Source organism: Clupea harengus, chromosome 14, assembly GCF_900700415.2.
Source record: "Clupea harengus chromosome 14, Ch_v2.0.2, whole genome shotgun sequence".
Lineage (NCBI taxonomy): Eukaryota > Metazoa > Chordata > Actinopteri > Clupeiformes > Clupeidae > Clupea > Clupea harengus.
This window is the reverse complement of record NC_045165.1, coordinates 1,619,041-1,642,476: the sequence shown is the minus strand read 5'-3', so window position 1 is coordinate 1,642,476 and position 23,436 is coordinate 1,619,041. Positions and strand designations below refer to the sequence as shown.

The window sequence follows — 23,436 nt, the reverse complement described above, 5'->3', positions numbered from 1 at the left end:
CTTAAATCAACATGATCTTTGGTTCTGACTGATCCAGAGACACTGCACTGGGTCTTAAATCAACATGATCTTTGGTTCTGACTGATCCAGAGACACTGCACTGGTTCTTAAATCAACATGATCTTTGGTTCTGACTGATCCAGAGACACTGCACTGGTTCTTAAATCAACATGATCTTTGGTTTTGACTGATCCGGAGACACTGCACTGTTTTTTTAAATCAACACTAGCCCTGCTTCACCTCTGCGCTACTAATATCATGCGCAGCTAGGAGTGTGGATGCGTGTGCCAAACACGATGAACACTATGCCAGGCTATAAAAAGGCAAACATGAGAACATCAGTTTGGGGAGAACAGAATCCCTCAGTGTGTGAGTCACGGACTGCAGTCCGCCTGATTGATGTCAATAGCAGGTTGTTTGTTAGTCCTGCCCTAATGTCTCACATGGAAACAAACTTCTCTCTCTTCATGCAACCCAATCATCGTGTTGAGTGCACTTCTGAAGTCCCTCTGAAAGAATCTATTAACAGCCCTGTAGACATCTTATTGATGGCTGATACTGAGCACTTCGGATCAGTTCATAACAAGCAGACCTGCTCAACTCCTCCTGCTAGAAAAGAATGATATTCTTGGGTTTTCGTATATATACACTAGTACACTTGTTTCTTTATTCTGCAGCATGTACTTCACCCTGTTTTTAAATGTAGTTGAGGAAATACATACATTGCACACCGGCACTGTTGGCAATCTGCATGGTAGCACTTTAGAATGTTAAGAGCATTCTAAGAATGTTCTAAATGTTCTAGAATGGCACTGCCCCCTGCTGGGCAGATGAGGTCATTGGAGGTAGAGAAATGTCTGCAAGCCGGGACACAAGAGGAGAAAAACAAACTGAAACGCCCTTTAAAAACGTCCGTGTTTTCGAACTAAACAAGATATCCTTCACCGTGACTTTCCCTCATCCCTGTTCAGCGCTGTTTGAGCGCGAAGCGGAGCCAGATCCACGGGGCACTGTGGCACCGACATTTGGGTGGTGCAAAAACAGGTGGCGCTCACCGCAAGGGATCTGTACGCAGTCAGCAAACGCAGGTGTGCACCGCGCTTTCAGTGAGTGGCAGGAGATGGGTTTATTCTCCACGCCAGAGAGGAAGTAAACACACACACACACACACACACACACACACACACACACACACACACACACGCACACACACACACACACACAGAGACACACACACACACACACACACACACACACACAGAGACACACACACACACACACACACACACACACACACACACAGAGACACACACACACACTCACACACACACACACACCCAGGGACCCGCAGAGCAGTCAGTCTCACCTCACACGCAGTTTCAGAGCAATCAGAGTTGAATTTATTCCAAATGAAGGGCTTTGGCACTGCTGCTCCAGGTAAGGCTGATGTGTGTGTTAAAACTTCCGTAGCTGTGTGTTTAAATGAGGAGAGGCCAGGCTGATGTGTGTGTTAAAATGTCCGTAGCTGTGTGTTTAAATGAGGAGAGGCCAGGCTGATGTGTGTGTTTAAATGAGGAGAGGCCAGGCTGATGTGTGTGTTTAAATGAGGAGAGGCCAGGCTGATGTGTGTGTTTAAATGAGGAGAGGCCAGGCTGATGTGTGGATGACGGACGGTCTCTCAGAGGGCCTGTGGCAGCCCATTCGTTCTGGTCTCTCCTCCTCAGCCCATTGGTTCTGGTCTCTCCGCAGCCCATTCGTTCTGGTCTCTCCTCCTCCGCCCATTGGTTCTGGTCTCTCCTCAGTCGTTGGCGATGCCCAGCTCTCGCGCCTTGACCGCGATGTTCTTGTTGAAGGGCATGAGGAAGTCCTCGAAGTCCACTTCGTAAGAGAGCTGCTCACGGCGATCCTCCTTCCGATCAATCAGCTCGCGGTGGTTAGGCTGCCTTCCCCAGACCTGACACACACACACACACACACACACACACACACACACACACACACACACACACACACACACAGAGAATGAGAGAGGGAGAGAGAGAGAGAGTGAGAGAGAGAGAGAGAATGAGAGAGGGAGAGAGAGAGAGAGAGAGGGAGAGGGAGAGAGAGAATGAGAGAGGGAGAGAGAGAGAGAGTGAGAGAGAGAGAGAATGAGAGAGGGATAGAGAATGAGAGAGAGAGAGTGAGAGAGGGAGAGAGAGAGAATGAGAGAGGGAGAGAGAGAGAGAGAGGGAGAGGGAGAGAGAGAGAGTCAGACAGATGTATAGCTGAATGCCACATTAAACACACTCCTGGCCCTCACAGTTCTGGGTGTAAAGCCACATTAAACACACTCCTGGCCCTCACAGTTCTGGGTGTAAAGCCACATTAAACACACTCCTGGCCCTCACAGTTCTGGGTGTAAAGCCACATTAAACACACTCCTGGCCCTCACAGTTCTGGGTGTAAAGCTGATGTCCTGCATTTTGACGGTTCCTCTGGTGATGCGCGCGTTGCTGCGCATGATGCCGTCGCTCAGAGACTCCTTCTTCCCCGCGGTCTCCGGAGTCTTCGCCGTGTCCCCCACCGTCTGTCCTCCGCACAAAGACAAAGACAACCCCGTCAGTACAGCCCCAGAGACAGGACACTAGACATAGCATTAGCATTAGCATTAGCATTAGCATTAGCAGCAGCAGCAGCAGCACCTTCTCTTTAGCGGCAGGGGCTGCTTTGGGTTTGGCTGCTTTGGGTTTGGCGGCGGGCTTGCCACCCTTCTTGTCTTTGGCTGCTTTGGGTTTGGGCAGCGTGTCCAGCTTGTCCTTGATCAGGTCCACCACTTGGGGGTCCCCGTAGGCCCGCGCGATGTCAATACAAGCTTGCTCTGGGACAGGAGAACAAAGCTGAGACTCAAATTAAAAATGTTTCCATATTATCTGTGTTTTAGCAGTGTTATAAATGTTTCCATATTATCAGTGTTTTATCAGTGTTACAAATGTTTCCATATTATCTGTGTTATAAATGTTTCCATATTATCTGTGTTTTAGCTTTTATCAGTGTTATAAATGTTTCCATATTATCGGTGTTTTAGCAGTGCTGATTGTGCCCACGGTCCTAACAAAGACCTCTCCAATTCACTAGATTTTTAAACTATCACAGTATGAATCAAATATGTTTTCATATCATCAGTGTTCCCTTGCTAATTGTGTCCCAATGAAGAACTCTCCAACGCACGATTTCACTAGATTTCAATACGAACAGATATGCTGCCATGGAAACATTAACTACACTTTTACGATGCAGCTGAACAATAATAATAATAATAATTAATAATAATTTATTTTATTTGTAATGCACTCTTCATTCAAAAGAATCTCAGAGTGCCAACATATTAAAAACGAACTATAATAATACAATAAAATAAAAATGAATTAACATAAGCATAATAGAACAGTAGCACCTAAACTACGACTGAAGGATTTACCCTGGGGAGTGCCGTGGCTATGGCCATATCATCTTGAACTGGCTTGAAGGTAGAGTATGTCTATTTGATTAGAGTGGAGACAGGGTTCGAGCGTGTGTGTGTTAAGCCACCTTTCTTGTTCTCCGCGGTGACCTTGGCCCCGGCCTTGATGAGGTAATCCACACAGCTGGGTCTGCAGCTCTCTATGGCTCTGATCAGGGGCGTGGATCCGTTCAGGGCCAACGCCTCAATCACGGCGCCTGATTGGACAAGCAGGTCGATGATGTTCACCTGACCCGCGTGACACGCGTGATGAAGGGGAGTCCAGTTGAACTGATCACAGGCGTTCACGTTGGCCCTACAGCAGCAGCAACACATGGGAGTTCACATAGGTGCTGCTGAGGCTGTCATTTTACACCGTGCGTTGCTATGGTCCCTGTTGCTATGGTCACTGTGTATACATGTGTACAAGTATAGTTTGTTTATCTGTACTATCAATCATAACCTAAGCGATGAGACTAGTAAGTAAGTATAAATACATAATACAAATAAGAATAAAAAATAAAAATAAAACAATAATAAGTAGCTAATATCATAATCCAAATCAGTAATGTAATGATAATTGAGTGACATATATATATACGCATGGTAATTGGCATGGGAGTGACTGATGGCTCTCACCCGAGGCTGATGAGGTATCTGGCCACGCCATAGTTCCCGCTGCTGCATGCGGCCATGAGCGGCGTCTTGTAGTACCGGTCCTGGATGTCCACGGACAAGTTCTGGCCGAAGGCCAGGCTGAGAGACTCCAGGTCTCCCACCTTCACGCAGTAGTTGATGTTGACGTAGATCTGCTTGGGCGTGTCGATGTACCACGCCGAGTCGTCCTCGATGGGGTGGCTGGGAGGGTGGTCGCGGTCGAAGCGCTTGGTGTCGGTGAACTGTTGGAAGCTCTCGATCATGTAGTCGGGCGGGCCGCCACTGTCGCGCCGGCCAACCAGTTCCTCTGGGACAACACAGATAGGCAAGGGGAGGACAAACTTGCCCTTCTTCTTCCCCTTCCCCCCTTTACCCGCCTTCTTCTTCTTTGGGCCGTACGAGGAGAGCACGAACGGCTTCTGCAGGTACTTCAAACCTTTGAAGAACTCCTCCAGGTCAATCAGACCTTCCCGCCTCGTGTCATGCACGCCTGCGACCTGTTGCAGCTGTGCGTCATCGGCAGGTGCGCAATGCTCGCGCAAGATGGACAGGAAGTTGTCCTTGGTGACGGTGTCCACGTAGCTCTCTGCTTCCTCGGCAGCCTGGAAGGCTCTCCGTAAGGCAGCCTCCTGCTCGAAGGACCAGTCGTGCAGAGTCAGGGCCCACGGCTCATTTGGGTTCACGGCACCGGCCTTGGAGATCTTTGTGAAGAGTCGCTCAGCCTTCTTCAGCTCCTTCGATGAAGCCTTGTCCTTGGCCATCTGCTTGGCAAGCAGACCCTTCTCATTCTTCAGTTTGGGATTGGCGCCTGAAACCAACCAGAGCAAAACATGTCAGATTCAAAGTCAATTATGTATACAGTTATGTGTTACTTTGAGTGTGTGTGTGTGTGTGTGTGTGTGTGTGTGTGTGTGTGTGTTCAACCAGAGCAAAATATGTCAGATTCAAAGTCAATTATGTATACAGTTATGTGTTACTTTGAGGGTCCATAATGGATGGATAAAATGAGTAGCACTTTTAACTTATGTTTAGCAACATACAGGTCAAATCAGCCTTAGCTCTCAACTACCCGCCAAATAACTCTCGCCATACTCTGACCTCTCACCTCTCACCTCTGACCTGTGTACCTCTCACTCACTGTCTACAAGTCCACCCAACTAATGGAGTCAAATCCCTCAGTGAGCAAAGAGACATTTACAAACAGAATCTGAAGCACCATGCCATCCTGTCTAGCTTCAGTGAAGTGTGTGTGTGTGTGTGTGTGTGTGTGTGTGTGTGTGTGTGTGTGTAGATTCGCACCGCGCTGAGAGATGAATCGGCAGCACTCAGCAAAGCCGCCTGCCGCTGCCAGATGCAGAGGTGTGTTTCCATCCACTGAAACCACATTAAAATCAGCAGAGTAGGCAGACAGGAGCTGGAGGATCTAAAACAGAGCATGATATGGAACACTGTTATGGAACACGGTAAAACAGACCATGATATGGAACACTGTTATGGAACACGGTAAAACAGACCATGATATGGATCACCGTCATGGATCACAGTAAAACAGACCATGATATGGATCACCGTCATGGATCACAGTAAAACAGACCATGATATGGAACACTGTTATGGAACACGGTAAAACAGACCATGATATGGATCACCGTCATGGATCACAGTAAAACAGACCATGATATGGAACACTGTTATGGAACACGGTAAAACAGACCATGATATGGATCACCGTCATGGATCACAGTAAAACAGACCATGATATGGAACACTGTTATGGAACACGGTAAAACAGACCATGATATGGATCACCGTCATGGATCACAGTAAAACAGACCATGATATGGAACACTGTTATGGAACACGGTAAAACAGACCATGATATGGATCACCGTCATGGATCACAGTAAAACAGACCATGATATGGAACACTGTTATGGAACACGGTAAAACAGACCATGATATGGATCACCGTCATGGATCACAGTAAAACAGACCATGATATGGAACACTGTTATGGAACACGGTAAAACAGACCATGATATGGATCACCGTCATGGATCACAGTAAAACAGACCATGATATGGATCACCGTCATGGATCACAGTAAAACAGACCATGATATGGATCACCGTCATGGATCACAGTAAAACAGAGCATGATATGGAACACTGTTATGGAACACGGTGAAACAGACCATGATATGGATCACCGTCATGGATCACAGTAAAACAGATATGGAACTAGAACAGGAGGAATGAAAAACACGGCCACTCAAATTTAGGACTAACACCTGTGATATGGACATTGGGCCTTGAACACGCATTCTGGACATTGCCTGAATTACAAATCAAGAAAATAGTACAGACAGCTCTCTCATTCCTACACTACAATGACAGCAGAGGTGGATTAAAAGCACCTGGAAGTGCAGTGTTTGTTGGCGTTTCCTGTACCTGTAAGTTGCCCGCCTCAGCAGCGAAATGGGCAGCATTCTGATTCTTCTTGTCCAGGCTGTCGGGGGTCCCTCCCCGGCGCAGGATGGCCCGTACCAGGTCGACGGCTCCTGCTCCGGCCGCCTCCATCAGAGCGGAGCGACCGGTGGCCTGTCGGGACAAAGAAAGCTGTTTTCTCTCCTGATTACTACGCTCATTACATTGCAGCTCAGTTCAGTGGTCAGAGGTCAACACCACTCACCGCAATGGGCAAAGAAAACAGGGCAAATCATGTCAAAACCAAAGCGTGGCTACTGACAGAAGCCCAAATCAACATTTTACATTTACCTTTATTTATTTATTTATTTATTTAGCAAACTCTTCTACCAAGGGCACAAACGCTGTATTCTATTAATATCCCTGGGAATGAAACGCATTCGATGTCCCTTGAAAGGCTGGAAAGTTGACATTTACATTGGACTACATCGGACTACATTGGACTGCCCTGCACTGCATTGGACCTCATTGGACTTCATTGGACTACATTGGACTGCATTGGACTACATCGGACTACATTGGACTGCCCTGCACTGCATTGGACCTCATTGGACTGCATTGGACTGCATTGGACCTCATTGGACTGGATTGGACTACATTGGACTTCATTGGACTTCATTGGACTGCATTGGACTGCATTGGACTACATTAGACTGCATTGGACTGCATTGGACTGCCCTGAGCCCTGACAGCACATGGCACTGAAGAACATGCCCCAGCTGAATGACTGCATGTACATAAAAGGGAAGGTTTACTGATAAATGACCATTTATAACACTTCACTCTAGTGTGAGCGGAAAGGTTGTTGTGTGACCTCATCGTACGCGTTCTGATTGGCCCCTTTCTCGAGGATGCTCATGCACATGTCCTCGCAGTCCTGGGCGTGCTCACAGGCCAGCACGAACACATGCTTCCCCGAGGCGGACGTGCTGTTGACGTTGGCCTTGCTGTTGAGGATGGTCTGCACACAGTGCATGTGGCGCTTGGTGGGGGAGATGCAGTAGAACAGCACATCTGCAGAGAAGCAGAGGGAAACACACTGCACTCACAAAACAATACACACACACACACTTCCACATTCCTACACAAACACAATTATACATTTATATACACACACACACATCATCATCATCCCACATCTGCAGAGGGAAACACACTGCACTCACAAATCAGTACACACACACTTCCACATTCCTACACAAACACAATTATACATTTATATACACACACACACATCATCATCATCCCACATCTGCAGAGGGAAACACACTGCACTCACAAATCAGTACACACACACTTCCACATTCCTACACAAACACAATTATACATTTACATACACACACACACATCATCATCATCATCATCATCATCATCCCACATCTGCAGAGGGAAACACACTGCACTCACAAAACAATACACACACACACACTTCCACATTCCTACACAAACACAATTATACATTTACATATACACACACACATCATCATCATCATCCCACATCTGCAGAGGGAAACACACTGCACTCACAAAGCAATACACACACACACACTTCCACATTCCTACACAAACACAATTATACATTTACATATACACACACACATCATCATCATTATCCCACATCTGCAGAGGGAAACACACTGCACTCACAAAACAATACACACACACACACTTCCACATTCCTACACAAACACAATTATACATTTACATATACACACACACACACACACACACATCATCATCATCATCCCACATCTGCAGAGGGAAACACACTGCACTCACAAAACAATACACACACACACACTTCCACATTCCTACACAAACAGAGTTATACATTTACATATACACACACACATCATCATCATCATCCCACATCTGCAGAGAAGCAGAGGGAAACACACTGCACTCACAAAGCAATACACACACACACACTTCCACATTCCTACACAAACACAATTATACATTTACATATACACACACACACATCATCATCATCCCACATCTGCAGAGGGAAACACACTGCACTCACAAAACAATACACACACACACACTTCCACATTCCTACACAAACACAATTATACATTTATATACACACACACACATCATCATCATCATCATCCCACATCTGCAGAGGGAAACACACTGCACTCACAAAGCAATACACACACACACACTTCCACATTCCTATACAAACACAATTATACATTTATATATACACACACACACATCATCATCATCCCACATCTGCAGAGGGAAACACACTGCACTCACAAAACAATACACACACACACACTTCCACATTCCTACACAAACACAATTATACATTTATATATACACACACACATCATCATCATCATCCCACATCTGCAGAGGGAAACACACTGCACTCACAAAGCAATACACACACACACACTTCCACATTCCTACACAAACACAATAATAAATGTATATATACACACACACATCATCATCATCATCATCACCCCACATCTGCAGAGGGAAACACACTGCACTCACAAAGCAATACACACACACACACACTTCCACATTCCTACACAAACACAATTATACATTTACATATACACACACACACCATCATCATCATCCCACATCTGCAGAGGGAAACACACTGCACTCACAAAACAACACACACACACACACTTCCACATTCCTACACAAACACAATAATAAATGTATATATACACACACACATCATCATCATGATCATCATCCCACATCTGCAGAGCAGCAGAAGGAAACACACTGCACTCACAAAACAACACACATACATACTTCCACATTCCTACACAAATACAATTATACATTTACATATACACACACACACACATCATCATCATCCCACATCTGCAGGGCAGCAGAGGGAAACACACTATTCAATTCAATTCAATTTGATTTATATAGCGCCCAAAAAAATGTATTGTCTCAAGACGCTTTACAGAGCCTAGTGCCTGGACCCCCTTAGAGCAAGCACAACGGCGACAGGGGCAAGAAAAAAGTCCCTGTTCATCAGGAAGAAACCTTAGGCAGAACCGCGGCACACTACACTCACAAAGCACACACACACACACACACACACACACACACACACACACACACACACACATCATCCCACACCTGAGGGGCAGCAAAGGGGAGTATACAACACAAGGTTTAAACAACAAACACTCACCACATATACACAGACACACACCACAACACTCCTACACACACACAATCACACACCTGCAAGGTAGCAGAGGCAAGTATAGTACAGGGTTTAAAAAAACAAACACACTTACAAACACACCACAACACTCCCAAGACCTTTCAGACATAAAGTGGCAGTACACACACACACACACACACACACACACAGGAATATGTGCCTCTGCATGTACACAGATAGGAATAGAGTGTGTACCCAGACAACTCATCCATCCCAAACTATCATCCCAACTACCAAACTGACAGTCTGCTGTGAAGGGCCACACCTTGGCCCTCAGCATCGGTCAGGGTCATGCTGGCGTGGCTCTTGGCCAGCAGACTGATCATGATGTCGTGGCCCAGCTCAGCAGCCAGCATGACAGGTGTCCTCCCTCTCTTGTCCTGGATGTTGGGGTGCGCCCCCTGGGCCAGCAGGAACTCCACCATGTGGGTGTCGTTGGCCACGGCGGCCAGGTGCATGGCGCTGCGGCCCTCCGCCGGCTCGGTCATGTTGATGAGGTTGGCCACGCCCAGGCGCGCCATCTTTTCGATCTGCGTGGTGTCGCCCTCGCGCACACACTGCAGAAGCTTGTACACCTGCAGCACCTCGAGCCGGCTGTGGGCCACGGCGGTCTTCATCGTCCGGAGCCCCTGCGGAACCATCCTTCACACTGGAAACAGGGGTCACGGGGGCGAGCTCATCGGGGTCCAAAATGATTTGTCAAAACATGAATATTCTTTTGTCCAGTGTAAATCTGTGGAATATTATCAAATTAATATCATATATACTGTCTAGAATATTATCATATTCTAATATCTGGGGTATTTTGGACTATGTTCATAATAACCTAAGTTCTTAAGCCTTAAGCCTCGACTTACCACTTTGATGACAGTAGCCTATTACATTGATTCCTCTCCACTGGGCTTCATGATTGTAGATCCACGAAATGTAGCGATAATACTGAGAGCACATCAACATTATCGCTGCTTTGCATGTTTCTTGTATCCACAGCAACAATTCACTGAGATCTTGCCGCGACCTTGAAGAACGGGTTTGCGTTCTATTCATTGTTCAGCATCAAGTTCTGGAAGCTTTACTTCCATCTATGGGTTATGACGATTTTAAACGCTTAGGTTGGTATTTTAATGAAATTACGTCACATTATTATGAAATTAAGATGAAACACTTACAACTGTACAAAATTTGCAGCCAAAAATAAAACTATGGTTTACTAATTTAATGTTATTAAAACATACATTGGTTTCACACTGTTGACATCCGTTGAACTGCTTTCGGCTAAACTCGGAACAAATCGGAATTTTAACGAGGAAGCCATGTTGAATCACGTTTGAATTAACTGGTAGCTGTAAACAAAGTCCAGAGTCCAAAGACCACTCATGAACAACCCTGAATCTGGTCGATTCAAAGTTCACGTTAAGTGTCATCAAAATAAGGAAATATGGGGGATAAAAAGATACTTTGCATTGGTTTAGTGTGTTTAGATATCATCAACGTTGTGGACAAATATCCGGAAGAGGACACTGACAGCAGGTAAGTAGCCGGTACATACATGGAGTAGGACAGTGACGCTTGTGTAGCTTGTTTGGTAGCCGCATGGCTAGCTGGCACTCTTACAGTTGTAGCTGTGCTCTCGTGTGAAGTTGAAGAGCAACCTAGTCTTAGTTCTGATGCATGCATTCTCAATGTAAATACTGTATTAGTTCTGATAGTGTGCATTCTCTATGTAAATACTGTATTACAGAAGCTGCCTGTGCAATCAGATAGCCTATGCTGCTTCATGACACAACAGCGCTACTTATTACCCCTTGTTCAGGTGTCTGTCACAGAGATGGCAACGTGGGGGAAACGCGTCTAACTCCTGCACGGTCCTATCGCTACTGGGAGCTCCGTGCGCGTTTATGGGCTCGCTGGCACCAGGACCAGTTGCTGAGTAAGTACTTTCTGTCATTGCTCCAAATTAAGATGTTCTGTACTTACAGGATATGCTATTAGACATGCAGACAAATGCCATGTTGCAGAATAGCCTGCATGGTTTTTCCCATGAAGTACATCGATCGAAAATTCAAGTTGGTACTTGTGAAAGCCTGCCCTCTAGCGACAGAAAATCGAAATCGTAGTTTTTTTTTTTTTTTTAAATATACGTTCTGTAGCCTACAGATATTTACACACGAAGGGGAAGCTGTGCTGCTATTCATTCTGGACCCTGACCAGACTGAAGTCGAGACTTTAATTACTGTTTTGGAATAATATGGAGGATATTGGTGGGTTTGCTTTTACAGGGGTGATGAGGAGTTGAGGACCTCGACTGACCTGCATGTTGAGCCAGATAAAAAGAAACACAAATGCAAAAGCCAAAGATAAAGAAACTAGATTAAAAATCGAATCTAATCAAATCAAAATGCGTGTTTTAGAAACGTTTGAATCTGCTTTTAAGAATTACAACGTCAGTGTTTGTCTCAATGTTTTGCTTTTTGTGGTCTTTTTTAGGGCCTGCTGACTTACTGTACAATGTATTTATGACTCGTGCCAATATTCTCTCAGTTGCAGGTATCTCAGTCAGGCGCTGGATCTAGTTCAATTTGACCCCTCTCCTTCCTGCCCCAGTCTGTCACTGTTTGTTATAAAGTGTGCAGTGTCCGCATCCCTCCTCCACTCCCATCCTTCTCTGGTGTGTGTGTGTGTGTGTCTCTCTCACGCGCCGATCTGCCCTTTTAGCTTCGTGTTGAATGACTTTCGCTTGAGCCACATTGACATCTCTCTCCTGCTGGAGCGGCCGGGGTGCTCCTTCCCCGCCTCCGTGGTCATAAGCAATGTGACGACCGGCAGCCGCACTATTCTTCATATGAACAGGTTTGTGTGTGACTGTGTGTGTGTGTGCGACTGTGTGTGTGTGTGTGTGTGACTGTGTGTGTGTGACTGTGTTTGTGACTACATGCATGAGTGCATGTGAGTATGATTACAATGGCCGCAGGGTGTGCAGCGCACACACACATATGGCCGACCGCGCTGCTCAGCGTCATCAATCCGCAACAGTTGACAGACACGCTCCACCTAACCACCTCTAACCGATCCCGTTCTGCCGTTCTTCCAGGTGATTTCAGCTGTGCGGAGGTGGCGACAGCTCTTCTCTCTCGGCTGCCTGTGTGTGTGTTTATGTTTCTGCTCTGTGTGTGTGTGTGTGTGTGTGTGTGTGTGTGTGTGTGTGTGTGTGTGTGTGTGTGTGTGTGTTTATGTTTCTGCTCTGTGTGTGTGTGTGTGTGTGTGTGTGTGTGTGTGTGTGTGTGTGTTTATGTTGCGGCTCTGGCCACAGCACATGTGGCCCGTCTGTCTGCGCTCGTGTGGTTCGGTGAGGCTCACTCTCCCTCTCCCCCTGTGCTGTGTGTGTGTGTGTGTGTGTGTGTGTGTGTGTGTGTGTGTGTGTGGGTGTGTGTCTGTGGTTCTGTGTGCTGTGCTGTGCTAGCTTCATCGTGGGGGACTTTAAGAGGCGCGGGGTGGACATATCTGGGGTGGCGTGGCAGCAGAAGGGGGTGACCCCGTGCGCTTGTTGTGTGGTGTGCCCCACCAGTGGCTCACGGACCGTTGTGCTCTCCGACACGTAAGACAAGCCCGCCCGTCCGTCCGTCCTGTCCGTCGCTCGCTCGCCTCCTCGTGTGCGGAGAAAGTGTGTCATGGTTCTCCCCGGGCTTCAATAGGGGATGCCTGTTCCACTGCAGGGGCCTGCTCAGGGTCAGACAGGGGTCACAGTGAGAGGTCAGGGGTCAGAGCAGGGGGGATCACAGTGAGAGGTCGGGGTCACAGTGAGAGGTCAGGGTCAGACAGGGGTCACAGTGAGAGGTCGGGGTCACAGTGAGAGGTCAGGGTCAGACAGGGGTCACAGTGAGAGGTCAGGGGTCACAGTGAGAGGTCAGGCTCAGACAGGGGTCACAGTGAGAGGACAGGGGTCAGAGGTGGGGGGGTCACAGTGAGAGGTCGGGGTTAGGTTTAGGGTTAGTGAGAGGTGTCTACAGTTTATAGAATAGAGGATTGAGGCAGTGACTGAGAAAGTAGTGTGTATACTGATTTGATACATATATTATACTATTATATACAAACACAGCCATTGACTCTCTTGTGGGGCATAGCGTTGGCGTGAGATCCCAGAGATGTTTAGCCTGTAGTATATTGCACTTATAGTCATTTAACAGATGTGAGCTTTTTGAAACGTCATAACTTTTGAGGCCACTGTCCCTTTTCTCTACCAACTCATTTTCAGCTTTCAGCTTGTTCACCTCTTGGAAAAGGAGACGGCTGCATAGGCATTGTGTCTCGGTAGAAACGAGCTCAGGATGAAGGTAGTTTGTATCATCATGAGGAAACACATTCATGTTGTAAATCAACTTCAAATACCGCCGATCATGGTTGGCTTTATGTAGAAAGGCAACACAGTGTTGTCTTTCGACGGGTCTGACGATCGGTGTCAGTGCAAGCATACGACCCTGAGACCTGAACTCTCAACGCTGCCTTTGGGGGGAAGCGGGGACTGAGTTTAGGAGGAAGTTGTTCGAAGACGTTCTCCTGCAGTGGGACTGTTGATTCGGCAGAATTTAGTCTTTAATTAGGCGGCACTAACAATCATGACTCATTTTGCATTCGCACTGCATGCTAACATGTGGCAAATGAAATGCCGAATAATCGCATGGCTGATGATCAGGTTTGGTCTAATAAGGCATGGCTGTCTATGTAATTGAGTGCTGAGACTGACAAATTCAAATTCACAAATTCAATCTGAAGGCCTCTCTCTGAGCATTTCATTGATGAGTGATGTGTGATGTTTTAATAGCCTACACAGACGCCTCTATTTTGAGAACGGTAACGGACCGCAGTGACGGTATGTGCTGTGAGTGCCGTTTGACACCGTGGAGTGGGATTGGTAAGGGTGCCAAGAAAGACACCTAAAGGGTTGGCCTAATCAAAAACAGTGAGCTCTGGGCATCTTGTATTCTCCAATAAAGCAGCGTCTCTCTCTCTTAAAAGTCACAGATATGATGACTCGGGCTGAGACATGTAGTTATGCCACAGAAGAGCAGCAGGTTATTTGATTAGATTAGAGGGTTATTTGATTAGATTAGAGGGTTATTTGATTAGATTAGAGGGTTATTTGATTCACCCTGTTTGGTCAGTGTCCTCAACACGCAATGGAAGCGTCCCATTTGGTTCTCACTACACAAGGCAATCTGCCATCAGAACTTTTAGACTTAGATGTCATTTGATGATTTCTTTTTCACAAATTTGTTTAGCTGGATTGGTGATTTTTTTTAAAAACATTTTTATTAAATTATATTTATCATAATTAATCTGCGTGTTGCTCTTATGGGTGTGGTGACTACCTTCACAGTCATTATACTTGGAATATTAGTGAGTTCTTCGAGCCCTCGTCTGGAGTGTAGGGGCATAGTGGTGTTGAGGAAATCAAGCCACTTCTAAGCCACCCTGGTGTTTCGGACTGTTACCACTGCTCAATTAGACCCCATTTTATAAAGTATCACAGACCAGGAACTATGCTATGTTGCTAACGTGCCTTTGTGGTGTCAATTAACAAGATGCTTAAACACATTTGTGTCTGTAAGAACAAACACCTGTGTGTCTTTAAGAACAAATCTCTTTTAACATTTTCCTCGTCAGTGTTGAGTGTTTGAATAGTTTTTGTCAGCTATTTAATCGTTGCGCTGTGTGCACGAGTAGGAGTCATGGCCATGTATCAGATTGAATGGCATGTTGGCACAGTATTTATCATCATTATTATTATTATTATTGTTATTATTATTATTGTTATTGTATAAACAGCAATTATTATTATTATTATTATTATTATTATTATTATTGTATAAACAGCAATTATTATTATTATTATTATTATTATTATTATTTAATGACATGTTGGCACAGTGTTGTGTGGTTATTAATATTATTATGATTATATATATATAAATAATTATAGATGTAATGGCCTGTTAGCACAGTGTTGTGTGGTCAGTGATCGCTGAGGCCATCTGCGTTACAGTCTAGTACACAGGCAGTGGTCTTGGGCATGACAGGGGCATCCCATGTTAATTAGAGCACAGTCACTGACACTGGCTATGAAAAGCAAATGTACTCTGCAAGTTCATAATAACAGTACTATTATTATTACTATTATTATTATTATTATTATTATTATTATTATTATTATACTATAACAGTACTATAGTACTCATAGGACTACTATACGACCATAATGCAATAAAAGCACACAAAGCAAGAGTATATGTAGATATAAATATAATATATAACATGTATATAAATACACATATGCATACACTACTACTGTATCAGGCTTAGTGAATGAAAGGAAGATTGTGTCCTCGTGTCCCTTTGGTCCGTCTCACTGGAGTCGTCATGTTTATGCAGAAATCTACCGGATGTCTCTTCGGAGGACTTCTCCAAGGTGGACCTGAGCCAGTACAGATGGATCCACTGGGAGGTAGGACAGCATTGTGTGTGTGTGTGTGTGTGTGTGTGTGTGTGTGTGTGTGTGTGTGTGTGTGTGTGTGTGTGTGTGTGTGTGTGTGTGTGTGTGTGTGTGTGTGTGTGTGTGTGTGTGTGTGTGTGTGTGTGTGTGTGTGTGTGTGTGTGTGTGTGTGTGTGTGTGTGGAGTATAAGGACATGTCGTATAGGCCGATCTATTTTAAGTACTCTAGAAATATATATTTGTTTGTAAATGCATTAGATATGACTCCATAGTATTCATGCCTGTCTAAGACGAAATGAAACACAGCTGTACAACACTCCCACCTGCATCTCTGTGTGTCAGCTGTGTTTATCTAGGGTCGTATCTCTGTGTGACACCTGTGTGTTTATCTAGGGTCGTATCTAGGGTCGTATCTCTGTGTGTCAGCTGTGTTTATCTAGGGTCGTATCTAGGGTCGTATCTCTGTGTGTCACCTGTGTATCTAGGGTCGTATCTAGGGTCGTATCTGTGTGTGTCAGCTGTGTTTATCTAGGGTCGTATCTAGGGTCGTATCTATCTCTGTGTGTCACCTGTGTGTTTATCTAGGGTCGTATCTGTGTGTGTCACCTGTGTGTTTATCTGGGGTCGTATCTCTGTGTCTATCTCTGTGTGTCAGCTGTGTGTTTATCTGGGGTCGTATCTCTGTGTCTATCTCTGTGTGTCAGCTGTGTGTTTATCTGGGGTCGTATCTCTGTGTCTATCTCTGTGTGTCAGCTGTGTGTTTATCTAGGGTCGTATCTCTGTGTGTCACCTGTGTGTTTATCTAGGGTCGTATCTAGGGTCGTATCTCTGTGTGTCAGCTGTGTTTATCTAGGGTCGTATCTAGGGTCGTATCTAGGGTCGTATCTCTGTGTGTCACCTGTGTGTTTATCTAGGGTCGTATCTAGGGTCGTATCTGTGTGTGTCACCTGTGTTTATCTGGGGTCGTATCTCTGTGTCTATCTCTGTGTGTCAGCTGTGTTTATCTGGGGTCGTATCTCTGTGTCTATCTCTGTGTGTCACCTGTGTGTTTATCTGGGGTCGTATCTCTGTGTCTATCTCTGTGTGTCACCTGTGTGTTTATCTAGGGTCGTATCTCTGTGTCGTATCTCTGTGTGTCACCTGTGTGTTTATCTAGGGTCGTAATGCCGAGGAACAGGTGAAGATGATCCAGAGAGTGGAGGAGTTCAACCGCAGGGCCACGGAGCCAGAGAGGATCACCATCTCCGTGGAGATCGAGAAGACGAGGGAACCCCTCTACCAGCTCTTCCAGTATGGAGATGTGGTAAGGCGCCCTCCAGATGGATCAAATAAATATATATAAATATTCAGTCTGAAGTTTATTATAATCCCCGGCCTGCCCCAAAGCCATGGCTTAGAGACACTCTAGGTGTGCAGTAGAGCTGATAAAAGGCTTATTTTCACTTATACATCATTTAAATGATAAACCTTAGGGACATGTTACGTTAAGTGTGAACGTTAAAACCCATCTGCTAGGTAAAGTATCTATTAGAAGACGCACCCTACCCATCGGAAAAGAAATGCATCGTCTCCCTACATTATATACAGTACCCTGCCAGGGCTAAGCTGGCACACTGATATTTTGCACATGACTTCCTGCTTCCTGTTTCCTGCTTCCTGCTGTCCTCTGGCAGGTGTTTGTCAGTAAGGATGTGGCCAAACACTTTGGGTTTGACTCCGCTGCCGCTGCGCTGAAGGGTCTGCACAGCCGCGTGAGGAAGGGGTAAGACTTCAGACTCCGAGCGTGTGTGAGGTTAGAGGACGCCGAGTAGGATTTTAAACCTTTAAAGACGGGAAATCCCTTTTACTCTTTAGAGTCCTAGAAAGAAAATGTTTCTCATGTCCTTCCAAAGGAAAGACTTGAGAGGTTGTGCCCAGGACGCCTCATTACGTTGTGTGGCGAGATTACATGAACGCAGTTCTAAAAGCGACCACCAGGTGTCAGTAGGTCATCGCCGTGCCGTGTAGTACAGCCACCCCTGCATGACTGGGGGTGTCCCTCTCCTGTGCTTGTTCTCCATTCCCATCAGAGCTGTGCTGATATGTGCCTGGGCTGAGAAAGGCGCCGACGCTATGGGTCCTGACGGTGTAGTCGTCCACTCGGATGCCTTTCCACCCGAGGCGCTGGTGGACACACTTGGCGCGGGCGATACTTTTAACGCCTCAGTCATTTATACGCTCTCTAATGGTACGGAAAAACACCTCACATCACGCATCACATCACGCACATTTTATTGAATGTCATGTTTGTCATTAATTGCCCCTTTGAGTGTTTCATATTACGTACTGGAAAAGAGCCAATATCATTTAAGGTACTCTCTGCAATTCTGCCAGGAGGCTGTTAGCACTAGAGCTCAACAGCCAATCAAATTAGAATCCCCCTTCTGTGCTCCTAAAGCAATATGCTGATTGGCTGGAATTGTTTATGGCTCGGTCTGAGCCACTATGTTTGATTCCCATGTTGCGTGTGTGTTCAGGGAGTGTGTGTTCAGTGAGTGTGTGTTCACAGTGTGTGTGTTCAGGGAGTGTGTGTTCAGGGAGTGTGTGTTCAGAGCGTGCGTGTTCAGGGAGTGTGTGTTCAGGGAGTGTGTGTTCAGTGAGTGTGTGTTCAGGGAGTGTGTGTGTTCAGAGCGTGCGTGTTCAGAGCGTGCGTGTTCAGGGAGTGTGTGTTCAGAGCGTGTGTGTTCAGGGAGTGTGTGTTCAGGGAGTGTGTGTTCAGAGTGTGTGTGTTCAGGGAGTGTGTGTTCAGAGCGTGCGTGTTCAGGGAGTGTGTGTTCAGAGTGTGTGTTCAGAGCGTGTGTGCATGTTTGAGGCTGACATCTGCGAGTAAGTCGGCTTCATTTCCTCTGCAGGAGGGAGTTTACAGGAGGCCCTGGCGTTCGGATGCCAGGTCGCGGGCAGAAAATGTGGTGTCCATGGGTATGATGGCATCGTGCCAGTCAAAGCAGGAGTGGTGGTGGCGTGAGAAGGACCAAAAACACTCTGCCTGTCTGTCTGCCTGCCTGCCTGCCTGCCTGCCTCCCTGCCTGTCTGTCTGTCTGTCTGTCTGCCTGCCTGCATGTGCTCCTAAACCCAGATGCCAGCTGACTCCGGAACAGTTCTGACCCAGTCCTGACCCGGTTCTAGCTCAGATCCAGCCCAGTTCTAGCTCAGTTCTAGACCATTTCTGACCCTGGTTCTAGCCCAGTTCTAGCCCAGTCCTGACCCAGTTCTAGCTCAGTTCTAGCCCATTTCTGACCCACGGTTCTATCTCAGATCTAGCCCAGCATTGACCTAGGCCTGGCTCAGATCTGCATAGCATGAGGACCAGACCTGTTATATAGGGAACTGCTGTCTTGGTTAGTAACAGCAGAGGGTAATGTCTGCTGTCTTGGTTAGTAACAGCAGAGGGTAATGTCTGATGATGAACAACTTGAAGCATAAGCCAACTGCGTAGCACTGTGACCGGCAGTTTGATTGCTTGAAATTCATGAAAGGAAAACCCTCCGCAATGAAGGTAATTCACTTGTGTTTGTGTAGATCAGAGCGTTCACTCCCAGCAGTGACCACATTGTACTAATTGTACTAATTGCTGCTATTTTTGAAGTTAAGCTAAGTGACCAAAACCACTTTTACTAATTGTTAGTTTTACTCGGTGTGAATGCATTGATGGCAAATGAAGGTTAGTCAATAGTAATATCATGTCTGATTTAAATGGTGAGAATGGATAATATTTTGTTTCATGTACAATTGTGTGTACATCTGACAATAAAAAAAGGAAGTGAAATCTCTCGTAGTGCTTGTCAGTATTCTTCAATATTAATACACAGCTCTATGTTCGCCTGACATAAACAGCATCTCTCTCTGTGTGTGCGTGCGTGTGTGTGTGTGTGTGTGTGTGTGTGTTGTGTGTGTGTGTGTGTGTGTTGTGTGCGCGTGTGTGCGTGTGAATGTATGAGAATATGGAGATAAACAGGATATGCGACACCATCACACCCTGCTCTTTCCAGATTCTGCTGGCTTTTGATACACACACACAAACACACCCGTTCTCCATCAACACTGATGTGTTTAAAAACACCAGCACTGAGTCCTGATAGTTTAATTTCACAAAACAAGAGGGAGGGCCCTCTAAAGCAAACAGTACCCGGAACACCAGTCGCCTCTTACTGTAACAGTCACTTTCAATTCTCCATGAACCCCTCCACTCCATTCTTGATTTATTTCACTTTAATCACTGAGCCATTTTTCCTTTGATGGGTGCAAAGTTTCTTCTCAGAAGGGCTCCGCAGGCCCCTCTCTGTGTGTGTGTGTGTGTGTGTGTGTGTGTGTGTGGCTCCTCATGGGAGGAACTTCTCACCAGCTGCTGCGAGATCCCAACTGTTAGAGTGAGGGAGAGAAAAAACCCGAAAGAAATCTTTTCACTTGTCAAATATGAGATTATCCTGCTCCGTGTCCAACAGCTGTGCTCGAACGCTTCCAGACGTTCATATTTGAGGAGGAAAGAGAGAGAGCGCTTCACGTGCCCGTGCACTTTGCCGGCTGATTGTGGGTTTGTTTAAGAGATAGAGAGGAGTATTCTACCCCAGCGAAATTACCACAGAGAAAAAGAAACACACTCTACACACACACACACACACACACACACACGAGAGGGAGGGGGGATGAGGGGCAAACAGTCCTAGCAGACGCCTTTGTCTCGATGCTGGAGCCTTTTAGAGGGAAAATAATAGCCAAGGGGAATAACAGACACGGGGAAAACAGACTTTAGTTCACCAAAAACTCCTCTGATGGACTTTCAGATATGTGTTTCTGTTCATGGGTCCATCTATCACACACTCCAAAGGACTCGCTTGGCTTGTGATCTGGAAAAAAAGACCTCGTATTCGCTGTTACTATTCTGGTGTATCTGAATATGTGTTAGTGCTATTCATCGAAAATAAATGGTTCAAATCAATCTATAATTTATTATTAAAGAGCATAATCTCAGGTCCTGCGAAAGCACTGTGAATGTTCACACAAAACCTGTAGCCCAGCTACAAAATCAAAGAACCTTGGTTGAAAACTGGTGACGTGTTGTGGGTGAAGCATAAAATGATTAAATCATGTTTAAGTACCCAGCTAGCTCGCCAGGGGCCCTTTATGGTGCAATACATGAGCTCTTGCCCTGAAGGATTGCTCAACATAACATGTCGAAAATAAACCCAGGGTACGGGGACCAGAGGTGTGTAAAATTAAATATCTTTATTTGAATCACACGTGTTGCCAACATACACATTCAAGGTAAGAGGGTAAACCGTGAGAAAGGCACTGGTGGGAAAACGACGCCAAATTAAAAGGGGGCCGTCACTTTGGCTGCACACTGAACAAAACACCAGGATTTTTTTTTCAGTATTGTGTTTTTTTCCGTTTGAAATGTTATGATATTCTCTGAATTCATTGCCTCCTTAACTGGGATGAATTATGGATGACCAAAATAGAAGGTACACAACATCATGTTAGCAGCCTTAATTATAGACATTAGGAGAAAGAAAAAGGTTTTATAACATTGTTTTGTCCTAAACTGCTCTAAAATAGTTCAGATCTGCATTCATTTAGAAAATATGAGTCGTCATGTGCACTTAGCATAGTTTGGCGTCCGCATGGGTAGGTTAGTGTGGAGAAGGAACAGGCTGGTTTGGCGTCCGCATGGGTAGGTTAGTTTGGAGAAGGAACAGGCTGGTTTGGCGTCCGCATGGGTAGGTTAGTTTGGAGAAGGAGCAGGCTGGTTTGGCGTCTGCATGGGTAGGTTAGTTTGGAGAAGGAGCAGGCTGGTTTGGCGTCCGCATGGGTAGGAGTGTGGAGAAGGAACAGGCTGGTTTGGCGTCCGCATGGGTAGGAGTGTGGAGGAGCTGGCTGGCCGCTACCAGTGGCAGTGTGAGGGATTGTGTTGCTCTGATACACAGACTTATTTAAAACCTGCTCTTACGGTGAATGCAAACTCACTCAGCACCTCCTGGGCCTCTATGAATCACATCGTCTTGGCTTTGGCTCTGGAGGGGGGTCGGAGGGAGGGAGGGAAGGGGGGGGGGGGCGCAGGGGGTTATTACATTTCCTTTGGGTGTGTGTCACAGTGCTGGTGGTCAAGCGCCTACAGGGAAATCTAATTGTCTCTTTTATTGGCTCGTGTAAACACTTCAGTGAACCTCCATTAACGGCAGCAATTGGTTCCTTTTTCGAGAAGGCAGGAGTGCTGTGTTTATCGGAGACTCGTTTCTTGTTGCTTTTGGCCGCTGTTCAAGGAATCGTGCGCCTGGGGGTGGGGGGGTGGGGGGGTCTTCGTAGGGGGAGGAAGAGAAGGAGGATGCTGGTTTCTTCCAGTTCTGTCCTCCTGATGGAGCCAGATCATATTCTCCAGCTTCCGCTTTTTCTGTCTTTTCCATGCATGAGGCCCCCACCCCCCCCCCCCCCCCCCCCCTCACCGCCAACTCCCAACTCCAAAGAGCTTTTCAAGGCCCAGAACTGGACTTTGATGAGTTGCGTCACTAACTCCCCCAGCAGTCTGCTCAGTAACAAAGGCCCTACCCGCCCCCACCCCCTCCACCCCCCTATGGGCTTTCTGAGCGGGTCAGGGAAAAAAAAGGCACATCTGCGTGTTTCTTGTTGAGTGTGAGTGTGAATGTGTGTGTGTGAGTGTGTGTGTGAGTTTGTGTGAGTGAGTGAGTGAGTGAGTGTGAGTGTGTGTGTGTGTGTGTGTGTGTGTGTGTGTGTGTGAGTTTGAGTGTGTGTGTGTGTGTGTGTGAGTTTGAGTGTGTGTGTGTGTGTGTGTGTGTGTGAGTGAGTGAGTGTGTGTGTGTGAGTGAGTTTGAGTGTGTGTGTGTGTGTGTGTGTGTGTGAGTTTGAGTGTGTGAGTGTGAGTGTGAGTGTGAGTGTGAGTGTGAGTGTGAGTGTGTGAGTGTGTGTGTGAGTGTGAGTGTGTGTGAGTTTGTGTGAGTGTGTGTGTGAGTGTGAGTGTGTGTGTGTGTGAGAGCGTGTGTGTGAGTGTGAGTGTGAGTGTGTGTGTGTGTGTGAGTGTGAGTGTGAGTGTGAGTGTGTGTGAGTTTGA

General features: G+C 46.2%; 3 protein-coding genes across 7 annotated transcripts in view; 1 reads left to right on the top strand and 2 right to left on the bottom strand.

Moving 5' to 3' along the window:
• Positions 1 to 1,532: 1,532 nt before the first annotated feature.
• ankef1b (ankyrin repeat and EF-hand domain containing 1b) lies at positions 1,533 to 11,297 on the bottom strand. The gene is made up of 10 exons (XM_031580399.2): positions 10,705 to 11,297; positions 10,113 to 10,580; positions 7,439 to 7,638; positions 6,589 to 6,738; positions 5,438 to 5,561; positions 4,121 to 4,946; positions 3,571 to 3,797; positions 2,685 to 2,860; positions 2,435 to 2,569; positions 1,533 to 1,954 (listed from the first exon to the last, which is right to left on the bottom strand). Exons 2-10 carry the CDS (start codon positions 10,486 to 10,488, stop codon positions 1,799 to 1,801), a joined length of 2,370 nt encoding a protein of 789 aa, XP_031436259.1. The 5' UTR covers positions 10,489 to 10,580; positions 10,705 to 11,297; the 3' UTR covers positions 1,533 to 1,798.
• On the top strand, positions 11,197 to 20,096 carry khk (ketohexokinase). 5 transcript variants are annotated; one of them, XM_031580828.2, is made up of 9 exons: positions 11,197 to 11,377; positions 11,661 to 11,777; positions 12,563 to 12,697; positions 13,308 to 13,442; positions 16,274 to 16,346; positions 17,491 to 17,637; positions 18,008 to 18,096; positions 18,404 to 18,561; positions 19,226 to 20,096. In XM_031580828.2, the coding sequence occupies exons 1-9, from the start codon at positions 11,286 to 11,288 to the stop codon at positions 19,336 to 19,338; spliced, it is 1,059 nt and encodes a 352-aa protein (XP_031436688.1). In that variant the 5' UTR covers positions 11,197 to 11,285; the 3' UTR covers positions 19,339 to 20,096. The 5 variants fall into 5 exon arrangements, with proteins under 5 accessions (XP_031436688.1, XP_012694053.2, XP_031436691.1 ...); XM_031580829.2 differs by lacking the exon at positions 11,197 to 11,377 and adding an exon at positions 11,394 to 11,531; XM_012838599.3 differs by lacking the exon at positions 12,563 to 12,697.
• A 3,317-nt stretch (positions 20,097 to 23,413) lies between these two features.
• Positions 23,414 to 23,436, bottom strand: part of emilin1b (elastin microfibril interfacer 1b) — a 41,336-nt gene continuing 41,313 nt past the window's right edge. The window contains exon 8 of the mRNA XM_031580519.2: positions 23,414 to 23,436. This exon is cut by the window's right edge and continues 1,162 nt beyond it. The gene's annotated coding sequence lies outside the window, so the exon portion shown is untranslated.

Bases quoted from the DNA above. Each gene is read 5' to 3' on its own strand.
- ankef1b (XM_031580399.2), bottom strand. From the start codon at position 10,488: ATGGTTCCGCAGGGGCTCCGGACGATGAAGACCGCCGTGGCCCACAGC. The intron at 7,639-10,112 runs GTGTGGCCCTTC...GCTTCTCTGCAG, and splicing joins GACCGATGCTGAGGGCCAAG to ATGTGCTGTTCTACTGCATC. The intron at 2,570-2,684 runs GTGCTGCTGCTG...TGCGGAGGACAG, and splicing joins CCCCTGCCGCTAAAGAGAAG to ACGGTGGGGGACACGGCGAA.
- khk (XM_031580828.2), top strand. From the start codon at position 11,286: ATGGGGGATAAAAAGATACTTTGCATTGGTTTAGTGTGTTTAGATATC. The intron at 11,378-11,660 runs GTAAGTAGCCGG...CCCCTTGTTCAG, and splicing joins GAAGAGGACACTGACAGCAG to GTGTCTGTCACAGAGATGGC. The intron at 16,347-17,490 runs GTAGGACAGCAT...GTGTTTATCTAG, and splicing joins ACAGATGGATCCACTGGGAG to GGTCGTAATGCCGAGGAACA.